This window comes from Solanum tuberosum, unplaced genomic scaffold, assembly GCF_000226075.1.
Source record: "Solanum tuberosum cultivar DM 1-3 516 R44 unplaced genomic scaffold, SolTub_3.0 scf00192, whole genome shotgun sequence".
NCBI lineage: Eukaryota > Viridiplantae > Streptophyta > Magnoliopsida > Solanales > Solanaceae > Solanum > Solanum tuberosum.
Window position 1 is genome coordinate 646,632 of NW_006239115.1, and position 22,926 is coordinate 669,557.

The window sequence follows — 22,926 nt, forward strand, 5'->3', positions numbered from 1 at the left end:
CTTCTCAAAATCTAAAACAATTAAGTTGAGCACAGAGAAGAAATTACCACCTTGCCTTTGGTGCAATAACAAAGGGGTTTAACGGACATAATAAGCGCTTTTGCAACTAAAATGGCTTAATTCAATTTGTGTCCCTTCCCCCAACTCCTTTTTGGATTGTGGTGGTGAATAAGGAAGCAAACCTAAAATAAAACAAAACTTTAGCACTTAATGGTGGAATATTATTTGAAAGGACACTACAAGGTATGACCTTTACGCACATGGTTTAGGCTAAATCAAGCCCCAGAAAGACCTCTTTTATTTTCTAGTTAGGAGAGAAGACCTATAAAAACTGAGACAAGATTAAAAAAATTGATGTTAATATTAGCTAACATTCTAGTAGGATTGATAAACCGAGCAGTCATTGGACTTTTCAACATGTAATTCTAGTCCCTAAGTTAATTTTTTGGTGCTTCAACTAAAATTCATCAAAGAGAACTTCTAGCTCCTTTAGACGAAGCCTAAAAAATATGTACCTATCATTGGTATTTTAAAGCAAATCTTGAAAAACCCTTGTGACAGGGCCTGAAAGGGATTGGTGTAGATATTTAACGTTTAGCTGTGAAGCACACTTCAAGTAAAATCTAGCACCCATTTCCTTTCATGACTCAAGAAGAGAAACATTTTGCAAACCTCCAAGAAGTTTCTGAACTCAAAAATTATGTGAACTGCTAGTCTTCTACCAATGAAGCCTCTAGTAGTGGAAACAGATTGTTATAGACTTTGTTGGGAAACATTCACTTTCTTTCTCCCATGATACCCTTTAATCACTCTTCACCAAGAAAAGATCAAGGTTAACTTGGTCGAAATGTCAAAACACTCGTTTGTCTTATCCTTCTCCCATGTTTAATTTGTTGGATTATAACCTAAATATTTTGTATGTATGTATAGAACAGTTGCATCTAATTAGTATCTAGAAAGAGAAAAACGAAATACCAAAAAGTAGAGCTCCCTTATTCTTATAAATCATACTATTGCAAATCTTTCTATTTGGATCATGTTGAATCATCATAAGCAATAAGGCGAATAAACATTAGCGTAGCTTTGAGGACAACCGGTGATCTTTTAACATAAAAGTGTATATAATAGTGTTGTAACATCAAATTAAAGTGGTGTTACCCAGGGATAATGGGGTATTTTGCGAATCCTCATTCATTCTTCAAAGAATGCAAGTCCGAGTGACATACTCCACAATAAAGTACCTTCACTGTAACATCATCATCACCATTTTCTCTGCCATCAATTCAAATAGGAATATATATAAATTCACAATTTTTGTTTCTTCTGGTCATAAATCAAAGAGTTAAAACAATTGGCTTTTTGTATAAAATGTTTCAAAAAAATGTAATAGCTCGAAGGAGAATACAACATGCATGTTTATACTCATTAAATTCAAAGAATTGTATTCTAAAAGGTTGCGATGCAGTCAACCTAAAATGAAGAAGGTACCTGCAGGAGAAATGGAAGAGAGAGAGAGTTCCAGAGGGGTCCCTGGCAGCCCACCCAAAAGCTTTTGGTGCCTGCTCATTCTCTCCTCTTTTAGCCATTTCTTTAAATCTCTCGATCTGTCTAAGTAGTAACACGAGAGAATTGTGTATGGTGATAAATAAGTGCTGAAATTTAAACAGATGACAAGTTTGACTAATCCAAATTAAATATTTTTCTAATTAATGATTAGGATTTTTGGGTGTAAAATGTAATTTTAAAATGGTTAAATTCCTTTTCTCTTACAGTTAGGGGTAATCCTTCTTTAAGTTAGTGTATTATTAAAACAAGGAACGATCAGCATATGGTTGCCTGTAACTTATCCACCATATTATTTGAAGTTCGATAATAGTTCATATTCATTGGTTAAGTAATGTTGCTTTACTAGTAGTAAAATTTAATGCCTTATAGTCTATATATGTTAGGGTAGCTCGAATGCGTTAAGCAATTTGTGGGAAAAATTCTAATATATATATGAGCAATATATTACAACAACTTTGAGTTCTATGAGACTACTAAATGTTATCTTGATTAGTGGATGAAAGAAGAGTTTTTTCTGTGAGACTACTTATTGATAGGAAAAGCTATAATTGTATAGTAATCAGAAAATATATTCTTTCTTAGAATAGAATTGATTTACAGAATATACATTTATAACGATATATATTCCTTCCTAGAATAGAACTCTAACCCTACAATTGTATAGCTATAAATATTTGCTTTCTACCGTATCATTGATTAATAGGGAAAACTATTATTCAGAATATCTTATGTCTTTCTAGCATGGTATCAAGAGCCATTGTTTAGAAATTTTTCCATGCTCTTTGCTTTCTCTACACATGTACCATGTTACCTTCCTGCGTTCCTCTTGTCTCTTTGTTTTCTCTACACAACCATTTGTCCCTTTTATTCTCTCTTTCTATGTTGTATTTTGTCTCCTCAATGAATTCACAATCATCCTTGCATGATTTGCTCTCCACAAAATTGGATGGTTCCAAGTTTTCTCTATGGGAATTCCACTTTAGAATTTTTGTTCAAGGAAAGGGCCTTTTTGGGTGGTCATATGGTTCTGCTAGTCTGCCAATAGATGAAAAAGAGTTGGATCGCTGGAATTTGATTAATTCGAAGGTAATCGCTTGTATGCTGAATTTGGTACATGTTGACATCGCTATGGGACTTAGACCATTTAGTTCAGCTTCAGAGATGTGGCTCCACCTGCGTAACGTCTACCAACAAACCAATCTAGCATGAGAGTTTGAAGTGGAACACAACATTGCTGAATATACACAAGGGGAAAAGAATGTCCGTTCCTTTTATGCTGGCTTGTAGCTACTTTGGCCAGAACAGGATCAAATTTATGGGCAAAATATGTCTACTGCAGGGCCAAGAAAGTGTTGGGAGAACGACAAAGGACAAGGATGGTACAATTCTTGATGAAACTTTGACCTGAATTCGAGTCGATTCGTGGCAATTTGTTGAACAGAGAAGTTACACATTCTCTTGATGTTGTGTTGGCAGCCGTCTTACGTGAAGAGACCAGGCTTGGAACTCTTGCGGCCATGGAGTTGATGCCATTACCCGTTGTTGCATTACTTGCACAAAAATCAACTATCAGTACTTCATCAGGAAATACTAAGAGAAGTGTCCAGTGCTATGAATGCAACGACTTTGGTCACATAACAGCCAATTATCCTAAGAAGAAAAAAGGTTGTGCTTATTGTAAGATTACTGGTCATCATATTTTGGACTATCGTCGTCGTCCAAATCATTCACGGCCTCCTCACCAAGCATACCAAACGGATGTCACTAAATCGGTTGGTTCATTCCCTTTTGGAAATGATCTTGAAAGGCTGATTCGAGATTCTATAGAAGCTGACCTTCCCGGAGCCATCTCAAGTGCACTCTCGGCATCCTCAGATACAAGTAATTCTATTAAATCTACTTGGCATCTAGATTCGGGTGCTTCCAATCATATGACCGGAGATTTGTCCCAATTTTCTTGATTGTATGATGATGTTTCTAATTTGAAGGCTAATTTGGTTTTGGTAGGTCAGCTAGTTGATCATAATTGTAAAATTCTCACCCAATGATTGTGTTGTTCAGAATCTGAAAATCGAGATAACCATGGCCAAGGGGCGTAGAGTTGGCAGAATGTTTCTTCTAGAGTCGGTTCATCATCATTTGCATCATTGTTTTCTTTCAATTTATGTCGTGGATGTTACTCGCTCGAATAAGTTGCTCACTCTTTGGCATAATAGGATGGGTCATCCGCATTCCTCTCGACTTCAGCACATGCTCAAATCATGCCTTCCAGCAACACATGTCATTCATTCCAATCTCCCTTTGACATGTTCTAATTGTGCCGGTTCGAAAAGTCACAAGCTCCATTTTCCATCCAGCCCATCTTCTTATGAATCTGTTTGATTTGGTGCATAGTGATGTTTGGGGTCCTTATCCTACTTTTTCAAGGATGAGATATAAGTACTTTGTGTAATTTATTGATCATGTATCTAGATACACATGGGTAGGGCTGGGCATAAACACTGAAATACCGAAATACCAAACCAAAGAATTTCGGTATTTTGGTTTTCAATTGGTATTCGGTATGAGTTTTTGTATTTTTGGTATTTCGGCTCGGTTTTTGGTATGTAATTTTTGTATTATTTGGTATTTCGGTTTTACCGAAATATATTATATTAAATAATAAATATTATAATTTAAATTTAAAAGCAAAATTAAATTAGGTCAAAAGAGTGCATAAGAATCAAGACCTTTTGTGAGTCTTTTCAAACTTTTCCACTTTTCTATGTTTCTTTACACTGTACACTTTACTGTTTACTCTCTTTTCCACTTTTGAGTTTTGACTCAAGCGACAAGCAGCAGGCACTACTAGGCAGTCAGGCACAACAGCGACCCTTTCCCACTTTGGCACAGTTCCACTTCCGGTGACCGGCGTCGAGCAGCAGCAACCGCCACTCGCCAGTCCCAGTCGACCAATAGCACATTATAATGACATGCCAACACTCTTCTTACTTGGAGACACATTATAATGACATGCCAACACGTCTTTAATTAAATCTTAGGTTTATATTTGAATAATTGACATAATATTAAGATTCTCTGTTTTTTATTTTTATTCTTATTTTTAAATTAAACAAAAAAAAAAGTAAATTTATATTTATGTTCCTCATTTTTGAAAGAAAAAAAGGAACAATGAGTCAATGACGAATTGACGTCGGTGCGAATCTGCAAGATTGGTGTCATGGTGTGGAACTTGGAAGATTCATACAATAATTTAAAAAACAAAGTAAAATACTAAAATAAGCATAAAGAAGTAAATATAAACAAAATAAACAAAAAATTACAAAATTTTAAAAAGCCCACTAAGCAGACCCATAAAAAAAACCAAACCAAAATAATAAAAATCGAACCGAACAGAATTATTTCAGTTCGGTGTTCGGTACACATGATACAAGAACTGAAAAAACCGAAAAAAAACAAAACTGAATCGAAATACCGAATGCCCAGCCCTACACATGGGTGTTTTTTATTCGAAATAAATCTGAGGTTCCGACTCTTATTATGAATTTTGTTGAGTATGTGTATACACAGTTCCATAAAACTATAAAAATATTTCGTTCTGATTCTGGAGGAGAGTACACTAAGACTAATCTTGTTAATTCTTTCAAAAACAAAGGAATTATTTCTCAACGCACTTGTCCTCATACTCTGGAACAAAATGGAGTCGTAGAAAGGAAGAATCGGCATGTTTTGGAAACTACATTGGCTTTGTTGGGAACATCTAATATGCCTAAGAGTTTTTGGCCTGAAGCAGTACATACTTATGTATATTTGATTAATAGACAAACTTCCCCAGTCATTGCTAATGAGACACCGTACTTCAAATTATTTCATAAGAAGCCTGATTATTCTCACTTGTGAGTTTTGGTTATGTTTGCTTTGTCCATCTTCCAGCACATGAACGACAAAAACTTTCAGCAAAGACAGCACAATGTATTTTTGCGGGCTACAGTGACACACAAAAGGGGTATCTATGTTATGATGCATCTCGGCACCAACTTCGTGTATCTAGGACATGTTATTTTTTTTAGGGTCAATTTTCTTACAAACACAATACTTAACATTCTTCAGAATATGTTTCCTATTTGTACAAGTTTGATGATGATGTGGTAGCTAATGATCCTCTGGAGCATCCCATGAACTATGATCATGATGATCTCCAGTCGTCCTATTCTTCGATTATTGACTCTACATACGCATCCTCATCTTCCGAAGAGGAATCCTCTCATCTAGTTACTCTCTCACGCCGATCTAGTCAAACAGATCGCCATGCTCCTGAACGGCTTGGTTACACTCCAAGGAAATATGGTAAGTCTTATGCCATGCATACCACACTACATTATGTTGATGTACCTACATCTTACTCTGAGGCTTCTACACAAACTTGTTGGAAAGAGGCAATGTCGGAAGAGCTTCATGCATTGGATGAAAATTCCACTTGGGCATTTGTTGATAAACCAATAGTTGGAGTTCTCATTGGAAGTAAATGGGTGTATTCCATTAAACTTATGGCAGATGGTACAATTGATCGCTACAAAGCTCGATTAGTTGGTCAAGGGTACAAACAGGAGTATAGGATGGATTATGAGGAGACTTTTGCATTTGTTTCTAAGATGACAATGGTACGGACATTACTAACTGTGGCTTCAATGAATGGTTGGACCTTACATCAGATGGATGTGAAAAACGCATTCCTCCATGGCAATCTGGAAGAAGTAGTCTTTATGAAACCACCACCTGGGTGTGTTCTTCCAAGACAAAATGCAGTTTGTCATATTCGAAAATCTCTTTATGGTTTAAAACAGGCTCCTCGAGATTGCTTTGACAAATTTTGATCCATGATTCAAACTGTGGGCTTCTTTCAGAGTTCTTCAGATCATTCTTTGTTTCTTCGTACTTCTCCAATAGGTATCACAATACTTCTCATTTATGTTGATGGTATCATTATCACAGGAAATGATCTAGAGAATATTACTAAGTTAAAAGAATTCTTGCATACCTCATTTAAGATGAAGGACTTGAGACGACTGGCATACTTTCTTGGACTTGAGGTTTTATACCTGCCTACTGAGATCATGCTTACACAACAAAAGTATTCTCGTGATCTTGTTGCAAGGATTGGTCTTACTGATGACAAGGTTGTGTACACCATAATGGAGATTAATACTAAGTACAAGGAGGTTGATGGAGAACCATTCAATGATCCAACATTGTATCGGCAATTGGTGGGATCATTAGTTTTTCTCATTGTGACAATGCCAGACATCTCATATGAAGTACAAGTTCTAAATCAGTTTGTGGCTAATCCTTACCGTATACATCACATTGCATTACTTTGTGTCATTTGATATGTTCATAGTTCTATGAGTCAAGGTGTTCTTTTCCGTTCTGATTCTTCTATACACCTTAAGGGATATACTGATGCAGATTTAGGCTGGTTGTCCCGATTTTCGTCGCTTTGTTATTGGTTGGTGCATGTTTCTTGGCACATCCTTGATATCTTGGAAATGTAAGAAACAATACCGTACATCTAAATCATCTACAAAAGCTGAGTATCGTGCTATGTCGGCAGCAAATTCGGAAATTGTTTGGCTACGACGGCTATTATCTGAGCTCAGTGTCGCTATTACATCTCCTACAATGCTACATGTTGATAACACTAGTGCGATTAAAATAGCCAAAAACCCGGTGCAACACGAAAACAGAAAGCATATAGAGGTGGACTACCATTACATTCGAGAATTGGTTATCGATCGTCTCATCACTCTACAACACATTCCTTCTCATGATCAACTTGCTGATTTGTTTACAAAGGCAATGACACGAGCATGACATCACTATCTTATCTCCAAATTGCTACTTTGTGATCACCGGTATCAATTTGAGGGGGGATGTTAGGAAAAGCTATTATTATATAGTAATCAGAAAATATATTCTTTCTTAGAATAGGAGTGATTTATAGAATATACATTTATAACCATATATACTCCTTCCTAGAATAGAACTCTAACCCTACAATTGTATAGCTATAAATATTTGCTTTCTACTGTATCATTGATTAATAGAGAAAACTATTATTCAGAATATCTTATGTATTTCTAGCACTTATAAGTGTTATCCCGATTATTAGAACGATGACAAGTGGATCATGAAGGAACATTTTAATCTCTATCTTCTAGAGTCTTGAACATGTCATAGCATATATATAAAAGTCTGTAAAGTGTAAAGGTGCACTTTGCCAATTTGTTCATAGTTTTGGATTGTGCCTATGGTTTTGCTTCAAAATTTTGTTTATATAAGATAAAGTTACAAAGTTTCCATACATCATACTCCCTCTGTCCCAATTTATATGACACCTTTTATGTTTTGTGAGTCAAACAGTTTAAGTTTGACCGGTAATTTGCGCATGGAATCTTCAATTTTTTGGAATGAAATTTATATATTTGTAAACTACGTAAAAAGTACTATGAGTCACAATAATTGATAATTCAAAATGTTTAAAAGATCTATAAAAAATTTACGGTCAAAGATAGACTTGTTTGACTCTTGAAATCCGAAAGGTGACATATAAAATGGGACGGAGGGAGTACATGATATATATATATAACTACTGAGTTGTATAACAATCTTGAGAGGCACCACCCTACACATGCATGTCCACTGAGGACTAGTTGAGACGTGACTATTTAATTTGAGAGAAAAAAGTTCAGTTAATTGGATTCAAGCTTTTTCAAAACCTAAGAGATATATGTTATAGGTATTTGACATTTTTTTATGATTTGAGCTAAATATACTAGGATCAAACTATGTACAATTTTCATCGATCATATTGTCCCTTCTGCTTTCTTAAATGCGTTTTGCAATTTATTACTCTGAGGTTACCTTTTTTGTTTTAGTATTAGATTATGAGAATTGTCAAAGTAATTCTATTTTTCCATCTTAATTAGAGGGACAAGAACACAAATGGCATCGAGAAGAGTTTGAAGGCCTTTAATGCTTTCTTTTTATCATATATACAATGACATTGAACAATATTGGCAATATTGGATTATATACTAAAATACTGGATGTCTGGATGCATTTAATATTTGTAAGCAATTTTTTTTATAGTTATTGGAAAAATAGGTTTTAGTGGCAATTCGAGTTGCTACTAAAAATATAACTAGTTTAATGACAATTTAGTCGCCCCTAAAGCTCATTCTATTGTAGCGATAAGAGCTGCCACTATATGTATAACACTATTGTGGCAACTTATGTCACCACGTCAAGTCATTTTCAGTGACCATAAGAGTTGCCACTAAACGTAAAATGCTATAGTGGCAATCCTGTTCGTCACTAAAACTCAATTCTGTGGCGACTAACTAAACTTAATAGTACCCTGGTTAAGTTTAATTAGGTGTGTCACCTTGAGATTTCAGGTACAGTTCATGGAGGTACTTATGCATTATCTCACCATCTTTGATGAAGGTGTTAATCCGTTACATCAATTTTACTTGCTTTTTCATTCCTAATATCTTTAGGACTAATTTATTCAAATAGCTCTAGCAAAATGAGACAAAACTTAATGAACCATGAGAACGCATAGAAGCTCAAAGGTTTATTGTCCTAATAATAATAATAATAATAACTGCAGCAAGCTGACTAGTCATATATCAACTTGCTACATAATTTCAATCATATGTTGCTCGATTTGTAAAATCAAGTTTTTGCTAATGAAGGAAGAAGCAGCAGCAACTACATTGAACAATCAGGACGGCGATAAAGAATTGGCAATGTCAATCACAAATCGGTACTTGACATCAGATTCTGCAAGTCGTTCCATGGCCATATTGATGTTGTCCACTGAAATCAGCTCGATATCTGCAGTAATGTTGTGCTTTGCACAAAAGTCCAACATTTCCTGCGTCTCTTTCATGCCTCCGATGTCACTTCCTCCAACAAGCTTCCTACCTGTTAGTTTAATAACAAAATTTGCAAGATTAATTATATACGATGTTGCACTTACAATGGCTGAAAACTAAAAGTAACATCTTGTTGTTGTTCCAAATCAGTGTGGCTTACCCAAAACCAAAGGGAAAATTGGAAGCTCCAGTGGCTTTTCAGGCAATCCAAGAGTGACAAGCTTACCATCCATCTTCAGTAAACTGAGCAACGGAGCCAATGGATGAACCGCAGCAATGGTGTCAATAATGTAATCCATGGTATTCACAGCAGCCTTCATAGACAACCACCAAAACAAAATGTCCATAAAACAACTTGCTTGAATCAGTCCACACATAAATGCATATTGTTCGGTGAAAAAATTCAAGAGCTAGAAAGACGAGGGATCTAGTAGTTGGGAGCTAAGATTAGTAGTTGGAAATAATTATGCAAATTTATCTTACAATGGGAACGGAAACCAGAAGAACAAGCAACTAAGCTTGTTACAATTTAAATACACAAACAGTGCTTACTATATAGCGGGACCCCAACTAACTTGTGATTGACATATAGTCCACCTCAACTAATTTGGTATGGATGCATAGTTGTTATAAAATGCTTACGATGTAGGCTGCTGACTCATTACTGTATCTATTCTAGTTGATTTATCAAGACCTTTATTTCCAAGTTTTTGTTGCAATGGTGACTTAAATTTTGTCAAATAAACATTCATAATATTGCTGAACTGCTTTCTTAATCTTCTTAAGAACATCACTTTTTAAGGATTTTTAAGCCTTTTACTTTCATTTCTTTTTCCACTTACGTACCTTCAATTTTGCAGGATCACTACTTAAAACAAAAGCATCCGCACCAAGCTTGTTGATGGCCTCATCTTCCTTCTTTGGAGAGGTGCTGATGACAGTAACTTTTAACCCAAAGGCCTTTCCAATCTTCACAGCAATGTGACCAAGGCCACCTAATCCAGCAACACCCAAATGCTTGCCTGGTTCAGTCATACCATAGTACTTCATCGGGCTGTACACAGTGATTCCAGCACATAATAAAGGTGCCCCAGCATCAGAAGGTAGATTTTCAGGAAATTGAAGAACAAAGCGCTGATGAACAACTATCATATCAGAGTAACCGCCATAGGTATTTGTACCATCATGGTCAGTGGAGTTGTAGGTAAATATCACGTTGGGACAATAGTTCTCCAAGCTCTGTTCACAGATGTCACATGTTTGACAGGAGCCTACAATCACCCCAACTCCAACTCTGTCACCAACCTTGAACTTATGGACACTACTGCCAACGGCTGTCACGAAACCAACAATTTCATGCCTGCACACAAATAAATTATTTATGCTGTAATATAAGCTAAAACTAACACTTCTGCCATTAAATTGGAACAATCATGAAAATTCAAGATATGAGAGTAAGTATTATGAGAAGGAGCTGTAATGTGTAACTTTTGGATGAGGTCATGATTTCATTGATAAGCATCCCCTGGATGCAAACAGTTCCAAAAGGATTAGCTCCAGTACATTCTAGTAGGATTAATAAACTTAACAGTCGTTGCACTTTTGAAAATGTAATTCAAGAGAATGGTTAATGATTTTATATGATGTTTTTTAAGCTTTTATTGTTCAGTAATCCAAACAAATTTCTACTGATTAGTAGAACTAATGAATTGGACAGTCCCCTTCTATTGCATAAAGCGTAACAACGATGCTCTGAATTTCCTTTGAGTGAGCTACTTGAACAATATATTCCAGTCCCTTAGTTATTTTTTGGTGTTTCAATTAAGATTCATCAAAGAGAAATTCTACCCTGTTTAGACAAAGCCTAATAATTGTCTACCTATCGTTGGCATTTTCAAGCAAATCTTAAAAGGACCTTGCGGCGGGGCCTGGTAGGGATTGGTGTAGACATTCAACATTTAACTGTGAGGCACACTTCAAGTAAAATCTAGCACCCATTTCCTTTAATGGCGCAAGAAGCAGAACATATTCCAAATCTCCAAGAGGTTTCTGAACTCAAAAATTATGTAAACCAGATTGTTGTAGGCTTTCTTGGAGAATATTCTCTTTCTTTCTCCCATTATACCCTTTAAACATCTCTTCAACAAGAAAAGATCAAGGTTAACTTGGTGGAAATGCCAAAACTCTCATTTGTCCTTCCCTTCTCCCACATCTATTAGATTATAATTAACCTAAATAATTTTGTATGTACAAATTTTTGCATCTAAGTATGTAGAAAGTGAATTAAAAATAAGCATAGTTTTGAAGACAACTGCTGATAATTTAACATGAAATTACCCAGGGAGAATGGGGTATTTTGTGAATCCCCATTCATTCTTCAAAGAATGCAAGTCTGAGTGACATATTCCACAATAATGTATCTTCACTGTGACATCATCATCACCATTTTCTCTGCCATCAGTTCAAACAGTATAAAAATTTCACAATTTTCATTTCTTCTGGTCATAAATCAAAGAGTTAAAACAATTGGCTTTTTGTATAAAATGTTTCAAAAAAAATATAATCACTCCAAAGAGAATACAACATGCATGTTTATACTTCAAAGAATTATACTAGCGATGCAGCCGACCTTTAATGAAGAATGTACCTGCGGGAGAAATGGAAGGGAGAGAGGATTCCGGAGGGGTCCCTGGCTGCCCAGCCAAATGCTTTTTGTGGCTGCTCATTCTCTGCTCTTTTCGCCATTTCTCTAAAGCTCTCTGTCTCTGTCTGTGGTGGAGGAACTTGTTGTAGCACTAACTGCTAATAGGCCCAACTCTTTGAAAGTCAATTTTGAGAAATGAGATATATTATGTGAATCCCCTCTCTTCTCCACTATAATCTATCTTTTATCCATATTTGCATCAGTGGTGTCAAATTTTCAAAGGAAAGAAATCTCCTTGTTTGATTACAAAGTACTTAAGTGACATTCCTAAAATAGATTAGAACCCCCTTTAAAGCTCTAGGGGGTTGTTTGGTAGCTGGATAAAACAAGTCTTATTCATGTATTAAAGTCCGTATAACTTATACAACATTTGGTAGGTGAATAAGAAAAAAATTATTCATTTATATGATTAATACGATGTTTGGTAGGTGGATAAGAAAAAAATTATTTATGTATATAATTAATATAGTGTTTGGTAGGTGGATAAGAAAAAGGTTATTCATGTATAAAATTAATACGACGTTTGGTTGACGATTTTTGAAATTCGCACAACTAATACATGTATAAGTTATGAGGAAATTTGTGTATTATTTATGCGGAATAGAAGGTGGAATAATTAATACGTGTATAGCTAATACATGAATAAAAAGTTAAATGACAATATTACTCTTATCACTCCCACTTGACTACTTTCTTCTTCTACAAAATTAAAAAATGTTTTAATTTAAATACAAAGTTATAGAGGGAAAAAGTATAACCGTAAAGAAATATTTTAATTTTAAAAATATAATTTTATTAATTTTTAATATAAAAAAATAACATCCAAAGGAATAATTTATGCATGACTAAACTCCGCATAACTAATACTCACATAACTAATACCTGTATAACTAATACTCACATTACTAATACATGCATAACTAATACCCACATTATTAATACATGAATAACTAATACTCACATTATTAATACATGCATAACTAATACTCACATTATTAATACAGTATAATTTTATCCAGCTACTAAACGATCCCTAAGGGTCCTTGGCACTAAATCATGATAAAAAATTAAATTCATATGGAATTGAAGTTTTGTTTGGATATGTAATTTAATAATTGACATTTCCCATATTAGTGATCAACTAAATCAAAAAGTTCAAAACCTTATTAATTTCGTACAATCTGGCATTTCCCGAGAACCTAGTCTAGACATGTATAAGAATTTCTACTACAGAGCTACGATAAGAAAAGAGAAATTCACGGGACAAAAAAGGAGCAAGCTTAAGGAAATATTTTTTTTATTAGAGTAAATACATAAAAATTTCCTTGATTATGGGCGTTTATTTGCCCCCCCTCCCAATCTAGTATGAAATGAACTCAATACCACTCAAATAGCTGACATGGCAGATAGAAAAAATTAGACCCAATTTTGAGATGATGGTGCACTATTATAAAAAGGTTAATCTATGATATAAATTTAATCGATTCAACATTTAGGTTTTTATTATTGAAATCCGTTAAAATTTTAAAATTATATGTCTAAAATTAATTCTGATATATATATATATATATATATAATATATAAAATAAGATAAATATAAAATTCAGATTTCTAACCTCGCGGAGATAGGTGCACCCAGTCATAATCGCATTATGTGATACTCAGAGTGTGGATTCACACATCTATATTTTAATATTTAAAAAAAAAATATAACACTACTATATATGATCTCGAAAGAGAACCATGGGTTCACATGAACCCGGTGGCCCCCCTTAGATACGCCTCTACCCTTTCATCCACCCATCTGTTTTTATCCCCTTTCTTCTTTTTTTCAACCACACTTTTCCATTCCATCTTCTTTCTCACAATCACACACACAGAGACCCACCACCCCCTTTCTCCTTCTTCAAACCTTTCAAACCCATTATTTTTTTCTTTCTTCAAACTTCACGCTACATACAAAGTATATTAACCTATCAAATTCTTATTAAATGCACACATAGAAGTCATAAGAAATCTCAACACCCACATAATTTTCTTTATTCTACACTTTCAAAATTTGATTATTTGTTTTTGAAAGTTTTAAATTTCATGAAAAATAAATATTTTCAATGGAGGAAAATGAGACTATAGAAAATTTTAATTTTAAGAACTAATGATAACAATGGAAATGCAAGTGAAGTATATAGAAAGAAATTTGTTTTTTGTGAAATCAATGCAAATACTTCATCTGTTCCTAATTATTTGTCCACATTTCCTTTTTTAGTTGTCCCTAATTACTTGCCCATTTTGACAAATCAAGAAATGACAAATCTTTTTACCTATTATACCCTCAATTAATTACTTTGAAAATCTTAAGTTTTTAATTCATCTACTTCATAATTAATAGGTATAAAATGGTAAACTCACTATGTCAATAATTATTTTCTTAAGTGTGTCAATTCAAAAATGGACAAGTAATTAAGGACATATGAGTAATTTTTGTTCTTTCTCGAATAAATTAGGAACTAAAAATTGTGTACTAACACTAATGACAAATAATGGCAGTTTAAGTAATCGTGAGTAATGGAAGAGAATTTTTTTTTAAAAAAAAAATCATTGCAAATGGCCAATATTTTTTCGTAAATTAATTAGTGTTTAAGAATATAATGAAAAGAAGAAGTTGTAAATAAGCAAAAAATGTATTAAAAATAAAATTTTAAAATTAAAAAAGAATTCTACATGGAACGGACGTGGGAATGATGTGGTGTTTATATAGCAATGACATGACGCGTGAGTAATATACTTTCCATTATGAGATTGGTAGTATTTTTTTAGGGTGATATTTAATTCACTTCATACTAGATTAGGGGGTAAATAAACCTCAGTAAAATTAAAGTGCTAAAGTATTTTTTGATGTCAAGTTCAGGAGTTTTTTTATGTATTTACTTTTTTTATTATTAATCTGTATTATCGTTTGGAGACTAACAATTGTGTTGTTTTCTAGTCCTTTTGAAAATTAACTGTGTTTGATTTTTTTAAGACAAATTTGCTAATATTCTATTCTTTCGGTTTGAAGAATCTAAATTTTGCTATAAAAATAAGACTGTGCATTTGATTCAAAGACTATAAAAAGCTTTACCAATCTGTTAAATATTAAATGTGAATCAATATGTCAACTTGAAGAATATAAAAACTTTGTTTGAATATTAACATTCATACTTGAACATCGATTTGAAAAATATAAAAACTTCATCGTTGTTGTGATGAAGAGTTTGCAATTCTGTTTATTACTTTCTGAATTAGTTTGACGATTTTGACAATGGAAAAGTGACAAATGAAGGCGCTAGAATTTTTGTGACTGTTGCACCACCAAGCCGAACAGTTGTACGACCAGTAAAGAAAAACAAAAAAAAATCTCTATAGTGAACTTCAAAGGATGACAACAAATAATATACTTTTGACTTATTACCCTTGGTATGCAGAAGTTTATCAATGAAGAACCTCCAATGCATGTCACTGATATGTCAAACAGAGAAAAATTATTGATTGTTGAGGCATGGAAACAAACAAACTTCCTATGCAAGGGTTATATCCTAAGTGCTTTAGAGGATGATTTATACAACATCTACAGTGCATTGAATACTTCGAAAGAGATGGGGGATGCACTTGAGAAAAAGTATAAGACTGAAGGCGCATGCTTGAAAAGTTTGTGATTACCCAGTTTCTAGACTATTAAATGATAGACAACAAAACAGTTGGTACACTAGTTCAAGAGCTTCAACTTATTTTTCATGACCTTATTGTTGAGGGTATGGTGGTCAATGAAGCATTTCAAGTGACTACGATGATTGAAAAAATACCTCATTCGTGGAGAGACTTCAAAAACTATCTAAATCATAAGTGTAATCAGATGAAGCTGGAAAATCTTGCGATTCGACTCAAGATTGAGAAAGATAACAAAATAGTTGAGAAGAAGTCACATTGAAATTCAACAATGTATGAGAGTTAATATTATTAAAGAGGCTCTCATAAAAGTCAAGAAAAGAAAGAAGTCCACAATGATGAGATTTGGTTTGATGTTTATGTCGAAGGAAAATGGTTTCGGCGATGCTGAAGGAAAATGATTTCGGCAATTGATGTTTATGACAAAGGGAAATAGTTTTGGCGATTGATGTGTATGGTGAAGGAAAATGATTTCGGTGGATACATGGACCCTATGAGTCCTCCGTGGGTCTCGGCCTGAATCTCAGTGGGTGTGTATCGTTAGGACAGACATACATCACTATATATGACATTACACTTCATTGCATTGCGCATCATTATTGTTCTTTGATCTTTATGAGTGATTTGTTATAGTCATTAACTCATTATGGTTGTTTGAATACGCAAGACTGTGATGATGATATTTATATGTTGAGGTGTATGTTGAGATGTGATTACACATGCTATGTGCTTCATGAATCATGGATTGTTAGGTTGGCCTGGTCTGCATGTTGTGATATGTGAAGGTTCAGATGGACTGTTGGGTGTACTTGTGTTATGTATTGTTTTACTTAGGGTTAGTAAGGATGCTTACTGAGTACCATTATTAGTTGGTACTCACTCCCTTGCTTTCTACACTTGTGTAGGTTACTAGCATGGATCGTCTTGATCATCTCTTTTTCATCTTTGTCTAAGGCTTGTTTTGGGAGTTCGTGAGGTAATTGTTTGTCATCTCAATAGACATCACTTACTCTTTCATTATGTCCTTGTTATGTTCTAGATACAAAGACATTTAGACTTTATTTCTTTTGATTCTATTGTAATACTTAGAGGCTCGTACACGTGACACCAATTCTTGGGGCATTTTGAGCTATGTTATGATTTTTGCATGTTTATGTTATGCTTAGTTCCTTAATCTGTTTTTACTTCTGCATTTATTTTATCAATTTGGGTTTAGGCTGACCTGGCTTAGTGAGAAAAAAACAAGTGTCATCACGCCCGATTTTTGGGTCATGATAACAACACAGTTCCTTCACTAAATTTAGTTTGTTCTTTAATATTCATCCCGATTTCCAATCTAATCAAATATTGAACGCAAGTATTTAGAAAAAAATAATCACAATTAAAAGTTGAAAATCTTTTGTTAAAGAATTCTTAAAGGGTTCATAAATTGTGATAAGAACTTCAACTACTCCTTCATTAATTCTACTTTCTGTCACAAATTTAAAAATTGAAATGTATCAAAATAATTTGAAAGTCGGATAAACTTCCATTCAGTGTAGCTTCATGAATAAAACATACTTTGTGAGTTGTATATAAAATTAGAAATAAATTATGTCAAATATAAGGTGAAAATATATATAGTATGATAATGAGAATGAAATATTAAGTGTTGCTCATCCCAACTTGTTCAATTAAAAAAGTTGTACCATATCATTCTGTAATTAAGGAGACTTCATAGCATCTCTAGATCTTTTATGATTAGTTTACTTGTCCCACCAAAATTTTCCTGATTTCTTTTCTTCAACGACAGGTTTTTTTGCTGATTTCTCTTCCACTGGAGCTTCAGATTTTTCTTCTTCTGATGATTTCTTTTCTACTTGAGCGACTTCCTGTACTGTTTCTTCAACTTTCTTCTCACTGGAAACCTCTGTTTCTGATTTTATTACTTCCTCCTTCTGTGCGGGCGTAGTTATCTCTTTTTCTGATTCGGATTTTATAAATTCCTCCTTCTGTGTCGGAGTAGTTGTCTCTGTTTCTGATATTATAACTTCCTCTTCCTCTTTTTCTGATTTTATTTCTTCAACTCTTTTCTCTATTTTTGATTCTATAACATCCTCTGTTTTATTTTCAAGAAATGCTTCTGCGGTCTCCTCTGTCTTTGGTAAAACTTCTAGCTGGGCTTGTGTGGATGTCTCCTCTTTCACTTGTTCTGAGCCTTTCCCCTGCATCCATTAACACTTACTAATTACATCCAATCAAATTGATCAACTACTACCTATATTTTAAACCTATTTCGCTCGGCATAAGTTTGTGTTGAAATAAGCTATGCAACATAGGTTATCTTGGGATAAATTATTTCAATATGTATATGTGATAACTTATTCCATCACTAAGGTATACATGATGGGATAAATAATCTCAAGATTACATAATTGATACCTTCAACAAAACGTAGGATAAAATAGTACTGAATTTTATGTCTAAGATTATTATATCTTATACCTCATTACTTATATATTCCATCTTTATAAAGCATCACAAAATACATGTAACATTAGGATAATTACATGTGCATATATATACATATACAAAGAAAGAAAAGTGATTTTAATAATTAAGAATACCTCCTTGAACAAATTACTAAGAGAGTGAGGCTTATTAGGAACATCATCGCCCACAATTCCTTCTTGCTTGTTGTTGTTCAAGATGTCTTCTCCCACCAAATGAGGAGCGGTACCCTCCAAGACCTTAGGCTTGCTTGCACATGCTCCCATTGTTTTAGCCTTTTGATTAACAAAATTAATCAAATATCCTTTGGGTTAATATTTAGGCCTTGTTGAGTTAGACAAATTACTATATTGGAGAGAGGAAAGAGGCAATGATGTTGTCAATTGATGTTTCAAGGGATGAATATATGAAGGACACATAAAATGTTTTATTGGGTGATTTATCACCTTCTATGGTGGAGAGACTTCTTCGTTTGGCTTCACATTTTTTTTTCTACTCTAATTATGACAAGTAATTTTTAGTAAGTACTTTTTATTACCCTTAATTTTGGTTGGTTATTAGGTAGATTTTTTTAACAAAACAGAAATATTAAAGATTACCATTTTTTTTCTTCTTTTCTATTTTTTTTTTTGGCCGTTCATGATTAGATTTTTGGGTGTTCGTGATTAGACACATGTGTAGTCATTTAAAATTTATTAAATGATTCAAATTCATTAAGATATTAATCCAAATAAATATTATGGATTAATATAATTGAGTTAATTCTATAAATTCAATAAATGTGTATTTAATTAAATCCCGCTCCATAAAGCTCATATGACATGTCACTTAAATATGATTGGCCGAAGGGAATCCTGTTCCAATCGCAACTCATTCATTTTAAAACTATAAATAGAGGTCATCATAATTCAGAAAAGCAACCAAGAATTCTAACGAAAAGCTAGAGAAAGCTCGTGGATCAAAAGCCACAGCTTTCTCAACAAGCTACAAGTTCAAGAATTCAAGAATTTGAGTGTTCAAGTTTCAGGAACGATCAAGATCAAGACCACCGTATTCAAGATCAAGCTTGAAGCCCTTGAATTCAACTAGAAGTCAAGATCAAGATAAAGTTCAAGATCAAGTTTAATATCAAGATCAAGTACAAGTTCAAGATAAATTCAAGATCAAGCTCAATAGCCCTCGAATTATATTTGAAAAGACGAATTCAGAGGAATCATAGAGATTGTAACACTCGCACTTTAAATCAATAAAACGATTGTTACATAATTTTCTGTTCTTGATTATTGTTTTCTCGACGCGAATTTTATTGTCTACAAATTCGGGCATGCCCAGTGGGACAATCTCTACCTCTCATCTCAACTTTTCAAGCATCAAAGAATATCAAAATGACTTGCACTGTAGAAGAATGATTATCAAGCTTGACTAAAGCAATTGAAGGATTGACAAAGTGTGCTCACGAACAAGATGCTAAACTTTCCAAGATAACAAATAAGATGAATAACATGATCGAAAGAAGATCGAGTCAAGCACCTCTGAAGCTTCCTAAAATTCAAGACGAAGGAGAGTCTTGCGTAAAGCAAACAAAGATCAAAGAAATTCATATATCCACTGAAGGTTTGATTTCAATTGATCAATTGAAGGACTTTATCATAGAGACTATTGAAGACAAATATGAGTCTTCATCCAATTTTTCTCCCATATATGCAAGGCCATATACACAAAGGATTGATAACTTGAAAATGCCTGAAGGTTATCAACCTCCTAAGCTTCAACAATTTGATGGCAAAGGAAATCCCAAACAACATATAGCACACTTTATCGAAACTTGCAATGATGCTGGGACATATGGTGATTATCTTGTTAAAGAGTTCGTTCGATCTCTTAGAGAAAATGCCTTTGATTGGTACACAGATCTCAAACCTAATTCTATAGATTGTTGGGAGTGGTTAGAGCAAGAGTCCTTAATCGATACTATATCACAAGACGTGTCGTTAGTATGATTGAACTTACAAAGGTTTGTCAAGGTGAAAATGAGCTAGTTGTTGACTTTATCAATCGCTGGAGAAGTCTGAGTCTCAACTGCAAAGATCACCTTAGTGAAACTTCTAGCATTGAAATGTGCATTCAAGGCATGAATTGGGGTCTTCGCTACATTTTGCGAGGATTAAAGCCCAATACATTCGAAGAGTTGGCAACTCGTGCACATGATATGGAATTAATCATGACTTTGAGAGAAGATCAACGATATCCTATTTATGGACCTCATGAAGATGAAGATACAGAAGAACTTCAGAGTGGGTGCAAGTCTGCATCCGAAGATGACTTTGATGAGTCAATGTATATCTAGACGCTCCTTAACGCATGAGCTTAAACTGCAAGTTACAATGCACCTTAACGCATGAGCTTAAACTGCAAGTTACAATACTCCTTAATGCATGAGCTTTGACTACAAATTATAATGCTCTTATATGCACGAGCTTAAACGGTATATCACGAGACTTTTCAAATTCAAGCTAAATCTCTAAGTTGGAAAGCTCTTTACATTTGAGTTAAATTTTCAACTTGAAATGCTCCTTGAAACACGAGTTTTAACTATATGTCATAAAACTCTTCAAATTTCAGTTAGATCTTCAAGCTAAAATGATCTTGGAAACACGAGCTTAAACGGCATGTCGCAAAACTCTTCAAATTTGAGTTAGATATTCAAGCTAAAATGATCTTGGAAACACGAGCTTAAACGGCATGTCGCAAAACTCTTCAAATTTGAGTTAAATCTTCAAGTTGAAATACGAGTTTAAACTGTATGTCACAAAGCTCTTCAAATTTGAGTTAGATCTTTGAAATGCTCCTTGAGACACGAGCCTAAACTGTATATCATAAAGCTCTTTAAATTTGAGCTAAATCTTCAAGTTAAAATACTCCTTGAGACACGAGCCTAAATTGTATGTCATAAAGTTCTTTAAATTTGAGTTAAATCTTCAAGTTAAAATGTTTCTTGAACACAAGCCTAAACTATAAATCATAAAACTCTTTAAATTTGAGTTAAATCTTCAAGTCAAAATGCTCCTTAAGGTACGAGTCTAAACTACATCTACGGCACATAAAAAAACACTCTCCTAGAACTACGTTGTGACTTGATGCTCTTCACTGAGGTACGTAGGCACTTAGAACCATATTCTAAGTTCAGTTGCATGAGTGTCAAAAAAACCAAATGTTCTCACTTGATCTGTCACATGAAAGTTAAAGCTATGAGTAATCTTGCATAAAACTTCAGACTTGCACCAAATGGTGGTGACTCAATGGGGGAAAACCCTTATGAATAAAAGTTATTTCAAGATGAAGTCTTCAGAATCTCCAAGTATGCAAGTTGAAGTCTTCAAATTTTTCAAGTCTACAAGTTGAAGTCTTCAAATTCTTCAAGCCTAGTCTTTGAGAGATAAAATATCTCGACAAGACTTGTAGAAGGGGGCATTTGTAATCATTTAAAATTTATTAAATGATTCAAATTCATGAAGATATTAGTCCAAATAAATATTATGGATTAATATAATTGAGTTAATTATTTAAATTCAATAAATGTGTATTTAATTAAAGCTCGCTCCATAAAGCCCATATGTCATGTCACTTAAGTCTGATTGGCCGAAGGGAATCTTGTTCCAATCGCAACTCCTCTATTTTAAAACTACAAATAGGGATCCTCATAATTCAGAAAAGCAACCAAGAATTCTAACGAAAAGCTAGAGAAAGCTCGTGGATCAAAAGCCGCAGATTTCTCAACAAGCTACAAGTTCAAGAATTCAAGAATTTGAGTGTTCAAGTTCCACGAATGATCAAGATCAAGCTCAAAGCCCTTGAATTCAACTAGAAGTCAAGATCAAGATAAAGTTCAAGTTCAAGTTCAAGATCAAGATAAAGTTCAAGTTCAAGATCAAGTACAAGTTCAAGATAAATTCAAGATCAAGCTCAAGAGCCCTTGAATTATATTTGAAAAGGCGAATTCAGAGGAATTATAGAGATTGTAACACTCGCACTTTAAATCAATAAAATGATTGTTGCATAATTTTCCGTTCTTGATTATTGTTTTCTCGACGCGAATTTTATTATCTACAACATGGTATGAAGAAATAGAACAGACATGACTCAGCAAAGACAACTGGATCCAATGTCTAGACATGACCGATGAGGTTGACCTTGTTCGTTGAACATACAAGACTATATCCAGGGGCGGAGCTACTGTAGCCAAAGGGGGTTCGGCCGAACCCACTGCTTTTTCGTAGACCCTATATTTGTATTAAATTATGAAGTAGAACGTATATATATATATTTCCTGCGAATCCATAACAACATTGAAGTTTTTGGCCCAGTGGTCACTACGCACCCAGTGAAGTTAGTCGTCCTGGCGGGATGTGTGTTCGAATCCCGGTAGGCACACAACTTTTTAGATAATTTCTAAATGCATTTTATATATAAAAAATAAATTCTAAATGTGTTTTATATATATATATATATATATATATATAT

General features: G+C 34.0%; 2 protein-coding genes across 2 annotated transcripts; both read right to left on the reverse strand.

Moving 5' to 3' along the window:
* Positions 1-9,189: 9,189 nt before the first annotated feature.
* LOC102584649 (probable cinnamyl alcohol dehydrogenase 9) lies at positions 9,190-12,469 on the reverse strand. Its single transcript, XM_006355075.2, has 5 exons — positions 12,154-12,469; positions 11,844-11,957; positions 10,353-10,866; positions 9,667-9,820; positions 9,190-9,555 (listed from the first exon to the last, which is right to left on the reverse strand). Exons 1-5 carry the CDS (start codon positions 12,249-12,251, stop codon positions 9,353-9,355), a joined length of 1,083 nt encoding a protein of 360 aa, XP_006355137.1. The 5' UTR covers positions 12,252-12,469; the 3' UTR covers positions 9,190-9,352.
* Positions 12,470-17,530: 5,061 nt separating this feature from the next.
* LOC102593377 (uncharacterized protein DDB_G0279979-like) lies at positions 17,531-18,881 on the reverse strand. Its single transcript, XM_015312201.1, has 2 exons — positions 18,522-18,881; positions 17,531-18,119 (listed from the first exon to the last, which is right to left on the reverse strand). Exons 1-2 carry the CDS (start codon positions 18,669-18,671, stop codon positions 17,661-17,663), a joined length of 609 nt encoding a protein of 202 aa, XP_015167687.1. The 5' UTR covers positions 18,672-18,881; the 3' UTR covers positions 17,531-17,660.
* Positions 18,882-22,926: the final 4,045 nt, after the last annotated feature.